Genomic DNA, 7,644 nt, shown 5'->3' with positions numbered 1-7,644 from the left:
CCTGCTGAAAGAAGGCCACAACTTCCTAGTGGTCCAGTAGATGCATTGTTCAAGAAGGAAATAAAGGCTATTGCCTTTAACTTTGCTTCGTCAAATGCATAAGTGTCTCCCTCTGTGATAACTCCGGTGGAAATGGTTGAGCCATCCTTGCCCAATTTGCAGGTTTTAAGTGCCACTGGAAATGCAGGTAACGTGGAGGGTTATGCTCCAGCTAGTGCGTCAGTACCAGATTTATGTTCAATAGACAATTTACAATTGGATGATTTACTCATGCTGGACATAGAATGGATAGACTCCCTCTAGGTACAACGTATTTCAAGGTTTTGTTGCAGTAATAGACATGAACTGTTTGTTATTTATTCAGTGTGAGCATCTTTGTTGGAAACTGTTGCCAGGTAATGAGATCCCCGTTGAGGGGGGAGTGCTTAGAATGTTTGCAAACAACAAATTTTCATCTTTGGTAATCGCATTTAGTATTTGAAGTGCATGCATGCACGTATGGAAGGACAACACAAATTGATCGACACAATATTTAGTTTCACACTATGCTGTTGATCCGTGCTTTGTTGTGGGTTGTATCATTTTATTTCAACACAAGAAAATGAATGTACAGGTGTTGTCAATATATTTTTTTGACATCAAGAAAATAATTTAATTGTTAATCAAGAATCATATGTTAATAAATATTAAAAAAAAGTTAATGCGATGTGGTGCGTAGAATTGTAAGTTAATTTTTAACATAGTAGAAGAAGAAGAATGCGCTGTTGTTGTATTACAGTTGCAATCTCACCAGGTTAATTTTTAAATATTTTTTTAAGTAGGAAAACGTAAAGATGTTTACGATTGAATGAAATAAAGTTAAAAATACATGAATCCATAAATTGAGAAAGACTTATCAAAGTTATTGAATACTAAAATAAAAGGCTATATATATAGTTATTAATTTTTTTAATAATATATGTGAGATATTATTTTATTGAATACCATTCAATTTTTACTCTATTTTTTAATAATATTATAACATTCTTTTTACAACATTTGCAAGTTTTTTTTTGTGCAACTTGTCACGATCTTCTTCTTCTTTTTAATTTTCATTTGGTGTTTTTCATATATGTATGTATTTTTATCATTATATAATTAAATAAAAAATAATTTTTAAAAAATAAAATTATTAAATTTAATTAGATTATTGATCTAAGTTATGAATTTAAAAATATAGCTCGAATTGATTTAAGATGTTGTTGCTTTAATATTAAAAATATAATATTTAAAATTTTTTTAAGTTAAAATAAGTTTTGACTAGTCATCTAAATTGTTTTTAAACTTATAAAAAAATTATTATCATTTAATTTAATAAAAATAATGTAATGGCCCTTGCGACATAAGATTTATTTCTCAACTTCACAACTTAATTTTTAGTTACTCTTTATAATATTTATCAAAGCATATAATTCTCAATGTCAAAATTTAATTTCCTAAAGGACACAATTTTTTATAAATTTGATTTGATACATTCAAAAAAAAAATCTACTCTGGAGTATGCCGTGAGAAGCTTTATTGTTTTTTTATATTTTCATTTTAATAATAAAATCAAAGCTTTTCTTCTTGTTTTACGTGGACAAAATAATCTTTAGAAAGTAGAAGCACTGAGTTTTGTAGGAAAATTAAGTGCCTGAAATTTGAGCAATTATCTGAACTACGCTCGTTGAATCATGTAAGCTCCTTGTGACTGGTCTCTCTGTTTCCCTCTCTTCAAGGCAGCAAAGCAAAAGCATCTATACATTACTTTGAGTAGTGTAATTTAATTAGTTAGATTTAAAATTTTATAAAAAAAGTGAATAAAATTAATTGAAGTAGTACAAGCTAATTTGAATACCTGTATTAATTAAAACAAAAAAACAAAAAAAATCTATCCCAAGCACCAGTTCTCGGGTTATAGAAATCCGCTGTTCACTCGCTTTCATGCACAAGAGCCTGCCTATTTCTGTTAGCTTCTCCTGAGTGGTATTAGCCATCACGTAACTCCATGCTTTATTATATTATTTCCTACTACAGCTATAAATCCTTTCTGTGGCAGCCCTCCTTCTTCACACCCCTTTCACCTCCGATGCTGTCTGGGCTTACGTTGTTTCTCCTATAACCCTCTTGGTCTCTCCAGCGTTACTTGGTTTCATAAAACTGCTTCCGATGGCAGGAGAGCAGGAGTTGTTATCCACTGAAATTGTGAACCGGGGCATAGAGAATTCTGGGCCATATGCTGGATCTTTGAACTTCTCTGTGAGGGTTCGACGAGGGTTGCCGGATTTCCTCAACTCGGTTAACTTGAAATATGTCAAGCTCGGATATTCCTATCTCCTTAGCCCTGTCTTTTATTTCCTAACAGCGCCAGTTCTCATGGTGATCTTCAGTGCTCAGATTGGAAAGCTCTTCATCTGGCGAGATTTCTGTCTAAAATGTGACCCCATTGATGCACTTTTCATTGTGGGATTGTTGAGTTTAATTATATACATTTATCTTTATTTAAGCCCTCGGTCTACTTATTTAGTCGACTTTGCTTGTTATCGTCCACCAAATGAACTCAAGGTAATTAACTTGTGTTCTTCAAATCTTATAAAAAAAAAAAAAAAAACCTGTGTTCTAAATAGATCATTCTATCAATTGTTGTAAATCAAGTATCATAATCTTGCCACCAAAAACAATGTGGATTCACACACAGAATAACAGTAATTTCTTGTTATGTTGTGTACAGATTTCAAAGGATGAATTCATCGAGTTGGCGAAGAAATCTGGCAAATTTAATGGTGCCGCCATAGAGTTTCAGCGCCGAGCTCTCAAGAATTCTGGCATTGGAGATGAGACCTACATGCCTAGAATAGTTTTTCAACCTGGGCACAAGATAACACTAAAGGATGGCCGTGAAGAGGCAGCAATGGTCATGTTTGGAGCAGTAGATGACCTTCTTGCCGCCACAAAAATAAGGCCCAAGGACATAAAAATTCTTATTGTCAACTGTGGGATCCTAAATACTACCCCATCACTCTCATCAATGGTAATAAATCACTACAAGCTTAGGCATGATATTCAAAACTTCAATCTCGGTGGCATGGGATGTGCTGCTGGCATTATAGCTATTGATCTAGCTAAAGACCTTCTGAATGCATATCCTGGATGCTATGCACTGGTGGTGAGCACAGAAGCTGTGAGCTATACATGGTACAGTGGCAATGATATGAATATGCTCCTTCCTAATTGTTTCTTCAGACTTGGCGCAGCAGCCATGCTTCTATCCAGTTGCCGCCTTGACCGATGGCGATCTAAGTATGAACTGAAGCAGGTACTACCTCTATATTTTTCCTATTCCTTCAGATATTTCTTTTGACTAATCGCAATCTCAAGTCCCTATACATGTGTTGTCCCTATAGTTTTGTGCTAGCAGTGAAATTATATTATCATACTTGTCAAAGCAGAGCACTATTAACATTTCAAATTTGCTATGCAGCTAGTTCGAACTCACAAAGGCATGGACAACAGAAGCTTCAAAAGCATACATCTAAGGGAAGATGCAGAACGAAAGCAAGGTCTGTCAGTTAGCAAGGATCTGGTTGAGGTGGGAGGCCATGCACTCAAGGCCAACATCACCACTCTAGGCCCTTTAGTCCTTCCTGTGTCTGAACAAGTTCATTTTTTCACTAATTTGCTCTTCAAGAAGAAAAACAGACCATACATTCCAAACTACAAGCTTGCTTTTGAGCATGTGTGCATCCTAGCAACTAGCAAAAAGGTGCTAGATGAAATACAGAAGAACTTGGAGCTTACAGAGGAATACATGGAGGCATCAAAGAAAACTTTGGAGCGATTTGGGAACACTTCGAGTAGCAGTGTCTGGTATGAACTCGCTTACTTGGAGACAAATACAAGGATCAAACAAGGTGATAGGATCTGGCAACTTGCTTTTGGTTCAGGGTTCAAGTGCAACAGTGTTGTTTGGAAGGCGCTTGGGAATGTTGGGAAGCCCAAGCAGAGTCCTTGGATTCAGGATTCTAACTAAAGGAAATAGTAGGAGAGGTGGGAGTGAAAGAATATTATAGGTTTATATATGGAAATTGTTTAGTTTTTTTTTATGTATTTTCAGGAACCATGACTTAATGCCATTAGTACAATCTCAACAATGCATCTCAGGAAAATTTCCTAAAAATGCATTAACTGCCACCGGTCTCCAAATCACTTATTAGATTAAGAGTGTGTTTGTTTAAGAGTTGTGCCGGGCAGCTCACCTCACAAACAAACACACTCTAAATCGAGTGGGTGGGGAACCACTTCCAGAAATCTAGTCTATTATTAATTAGAGCATAGAACACAACTGACTGAATATAATTATGATGCATTCACCTTAGAGGGTTAATATTCGAGTTCCAAGCAGTGATAGTCAAACATCTTTCTAGGTCAATACAACGTTTTAGAAGTAGCTTTGCGTTCTCAAAGACAAAAACATTAGATACAAAATTCAAAATAGAACACAAGTTAGAAAATGTTACTACTTATCACAGGTGCCCATTGGATTTGCATTCTTGATTATCCATGGGTGCTCCAAGATCTTCTGAAGAGACAACCTCTTTGAAGAGTCCTTGACCAAAAGCTGCAAAAAAGAAATTACCCAGATCACATATTGAACCCCACAGTTATGCAATTCCATGTTGAGACAATACTAGTAAGGCAATACCGTTACTCTTAAAAAAAAAATTACCCGGGTGATGAGGTTCTTTGCTTCTGCAGAGACAGGAGGAGTGGAAGGAAAAGTAAGATCAACCTTCACAATCCTGCATCACAAAATTCACTTTCCACATAAATCCCAGTTCAATTCTCTACACAAATCAGACCAAATAACCCATTAAAACACAACCCTTCCCACCTTCTGAACGTATCACGCTGACTCTCAGCCTCAAAGGGAGGAGCCCCATAGAGGAACTCATAACAAAGAATTCCCAAAGTCCAGTTATCAACAGCATAATCATGAGCCTTATTCTCCACCATTTCCGGTGCCAAGTAATCCAAAGTTCCACACATAGTGTGTCTTTTGCTCCTCGATTGCACAGACCACCCGAAATCCGCAATTTTCAGTCGACCCTTCAAATGTTAGCATTCAACAAAGTTCTCAAATCAACAACAAAAAAAAAAGAGAGGATATTATCTGTTAATAGATAACCTCAAAATTGCTCATATTAATCTAAACTGCAATCGAAATATAAGCATACAAGGATTTAAACAAAATTAAGTACAATTATTTAATTAATCACAAATTCTGATTAAAAAACAAATAAGAGCAACACACCTCGTGATCAAGCAACAAATTTTCAGGCTTTATATCTCTGTGAATCACATCCTTCTCATGACAATACGCCAATGCATTCGCCAGACTCGCAACATACTGAAATTAATTAACAATAAAATGAATCATAATAATAATCAGTAAAAATAAATTGAGAGCGAGAGAGACGGACCGTGGCGGCTTTTTGCTCAGAGAGAGAACCGCACTTTCTAAGCTCTTTAAAAAGTTCACCGCCGTGAGCGTATTCAAGAATCATGAAGACGCGTTGGTCATCGTGAAACCAACCGTAGAGTCGGAGAATGTTAGAGTGACTGAGACTGGTTTGAATCTCCATTTCCCTCTTCAATTGATGATGAATGTTGTACTTGTCGATTTGTTCCTTGAAAATCACCTTCAATGCCACTATGTACTTGCTCTTCACTTCCCTGGCTACATAGACCCGGCCGAATTTCCCTCTCCCTAAGGGTTTTCCGATCTCGAAGTCGGCTATCGACCATCCCCTTCGCCGCGGCTCTGACTTTTTGTTGTCTTCTGCCATTTTCGATGATCGGTTCGATTCTAGTGTGAGAAGATAACTGCTTTTGAAATTTGGGATTTTTTTTTTTTTTCGAATTTCCACCGTTCTGTTTTTTTATTTTCAAGTTTAGTGTGAGCCCGCCCATATTAAAACGCACCGTTTGGGCTTTGCTTTTTTTTTTTTCCAGTTTTTTTCCGGCAAACCTCACATTTAAAGTATTTTTTATATCATAATAAAAAATGTGTTTCTCAATTATACCATTTCATTAAATATAATTAATAAAATCATTAAGTGTTCACGTCGTCCTCATGTGATCCCATTTTCTTTAATTTTTTAATAATATAGATCATGTGCTCTGCATTATATCAAAACATAAAATTTAAATCTCTCAAATAGTAGCTTTATTCACTCAAATATCTTTCTCTCACACTGTATCAAAAGCTGAAATTCCTTTTTAGTTTCATCATCTGATGGGGATCGCATGAAGAATAAGCAGATAATTAATAAATTTGTTGATTTTATTTAACGCAATAATCCAATTTAAAAATAAAAGTTATTTGGTAGTACAATTGAAAATTTAAGATTGATGGTGAAATTACCAAAAAAATATTGATATTAAGAGGGCCAAAATGAAACACATCTTAAATTACAGTGACTAAAACATAACCTTCTCCATAAATTTTACGGCGGTGGAGGAACACCGTGTGGGTTTCAGGGTGTTGGAAAACAAACCAAATTCGCAAACAAAAGTAAAATCCGCAAGCATGGCAAAAAGACAGAAATTGCTGAAATTATTTGCACCTAGCTCTCTCTCTCTATCTCTCTCTCTCTTCCTGATTTCTTTGATTTTGATCCATGCATGGCAAGGTTTCTTGGAGGATTCTAGAATGTGAGTGTCTGAAACAAGTGGAGAGAAATCCATTTCACTTCTATTTCACTTGCAAATGGATCTAATCTTGACTAAAATGAAGCACCATCATCTTCTTTTACAACCTATGGCCTCCAATCACTTCACTCGCAAATCGACCAGAGTTAATGGTACCTTGTATGCTAAAATAAACTGAGATTCTTTGTCGAGTTTCACTATTTATATGAACCATTAAAATCTTTTTTTTTTAATCCAACTTTTTTTTTAATTTTTTAATATTTTTTAATCTTATTCTTATACTTTTTATAACAGTTGTTTAGGTTTTCTTTTGCATTGAACACGGTGATTGGATCAAGTTGTGCAATTGTAGCACATATTAACTTTAAACCAAGGCAAGATAAGGAGTTGAATCAAGAAGTTTTTTTTTTTTTTTTGTTAATTTTGTTAATGTTATCATTTTTATTCTTAAGTTTTTTTACTAATTAACTAAGTTATTTTTGAATCAGGTAAATTGATTGGCTCACGTTATAGCAAATTTGAAATAATTTTAATTTTAAACTTGATTTAGATAAGCAGTCAAAAGATTTTTTTTTCTATCAATCTCATTCTTGGGCTTTTTCACATATCCGTTACTTTATTTTTAAACCGTCCAAGTCGATTGGTTAAACTCAAGTTGGACAAGGAATTAGATTAAGAGGTTTTAATGTTGACATATTGGGTCAAATTTAAAAATATTAAATAGTTTTTTACAACTTGAATATTTTTTATTACATTAAAAAATGATTTTAACCACCTCAACCTATAAACTAGTTGTCACAAGGAAAATCTAAGCTAACTACATGTAAAAAAAAAAGAAAAAAGAAAAAAAAGTCACCATATACTTTTATTATAATTAAAAATCTTAACTAATTTTTCAAATGTTACAGGGAAAGA

At 34.5% G+C, this 7,644-nt stretch overlaps 4 protein-coding genes across 4 annotated transcripts in view; 3 read left to right on the top strand and 1 right to left on the bottom strand.

The window, feature by feature from the left end:
* The window catches only part of LOC105115157 (ethylene-responsive transcription factor ERF015-like), a 784-nt gene extending 481 nt beyond the window's left edge, over window positions 1–303 (top strand). Inside the window, exon 3 of the mRNA XM_011011966.1 lies at window positions 104–303. Coding sequence (XP_011010268.1) covers window positions 104–303 — 200 coding nt within the window. The remainder of the gene's footprint in view (window positions 1–103) is intronic.
* Window positions 1–526, top strand: part of LOC105115147 (30S ribosomal protein S17, chloroplastic-like) — a 2,933-nt gene extending 2,407 nt beyond the window's left edge. Inside the window, exon 4 of the transcript XR_840279.1 lies at window positions 15–526. The gene's annotated coding sequence lies outside the window, so the exon portion shown is untranslated. The remainder of the gene's footprint in view (window positions 1–14) is intronic.
* Window positions 527–1,898: 1,372 nt separating this feature from the next.
* On the top strand, window positions 1,899–4,255 carry LOC105115146 (3-ketoacyl-CoA synthase 15-like). Its single transcript, XM_011011952.1, has 3 exons — window positions 1,899–2,583; window positions 2,750–3,334; window positions 3,500–4,255. The coding sequence occupies exons 1-3, from the start codon at window positions 2,188–2,190 to the stop codon at window positions 4,046–4,048; spliced, it is 1,530 nt and encodes a 509-aa protein (XP_011010254.1). The 5' UTR covers window positions 1,899–2,187; the 3' UTR covers window positions 4,049–4,255.
* Window positions 4,256–4,352: 97 nt separating this feature from the next.
* Window positions 4,353–5,944, bottom strand: LOC105115145 (serine/threonine-protein kinase Aurora-3-like). Its single transcript, XM_011011951.1, has 5 exons — window positions 5,499–5,944; window positions 5,330–5,425; window positions 4,910–5,124; window positions 4,745–4,817; window positions 4,353–4,636 (listed from the first exon to the last, which is right to left on the bottom strand). The coding sequence occupies exons 1-5, from the start codon at window positions 5,862–5,864 to the stop codon at window positions 4,535–4,537; spliced, it is 852 nt and encodes a 283-aa protein (XP_011010253.1). The 5' UTR covers window positions 5,865–5,944; the 3' UTR covers window positions 4,353–4,534.
* Window positions 5,945–7,644: the final 1,700 nt, after the last annotated feature.

The sequence above is a fragment of the Populus euphratica genome, unplaced genomic scaffold, assembly GCF_000495115.2.
Source record: "Populus euphratica unplaced genomic scaffold, PopEup_1.0 scaffold1038.1, whole genome shotgun sequence".
Lineage (NCBI taxonomy): Eukaryota > Viridiplantae > Streptophyta > Magnoliopsida > Malpighiales > Salicaceae > Populus > Populus euphratica.
The sequence above is the reverse complement of the archived record's forward strand: the minus strand, read 5'-3'. Positions and strand labels throughout refer to the sequence as shown.

Bases quoted from the DNA above. Each gene is read 5' to 3' on its own strand.
- LOC105115146 (XM_011011952.1), top strand. From the start codon at position 2,188: ATGGCAGGAGAGCAGGAGTTGTTATCCACTGAAATTGTGAACCGGGGC. The intron at 2,584-2,749 runs GTAATTAACTTG...TGTTGTGTACAG, and splicing joins GTCCACCAAATGAACTCAAG to ATTTCAAAGGATGAATTCAT. The intron at 3,335-3,499 runs GTACTACCTCTA...TTTGCTATGCAG, and splicing joins CTAAGTATGAACTGAAGCAG to CTAGTTCGAACTCACAAAGG.
- LOC105115145 (XM_011011951.1), bottom strand. From the start codon at position 5,864: ATGGCAGAAGACAACAAAAAGTCAGAGCCGCGGCGAAGGGGATGGTCG. The intron at 5,426-5,498 runs GTCCGTCTCTCT...AATTAATTTCAG, and splicing joins CTGAGCAAAAAGCCGCCACG to TATGTTGCGAGTCTGGCGAA. The intron at 4,637-4,744 runs GTAATTTTTTTT...TCTTTTTTGCAG, and splicing joins CAAAGAACCTCATCACCCGG to CTTTTGGTCAAGGACTCTTC.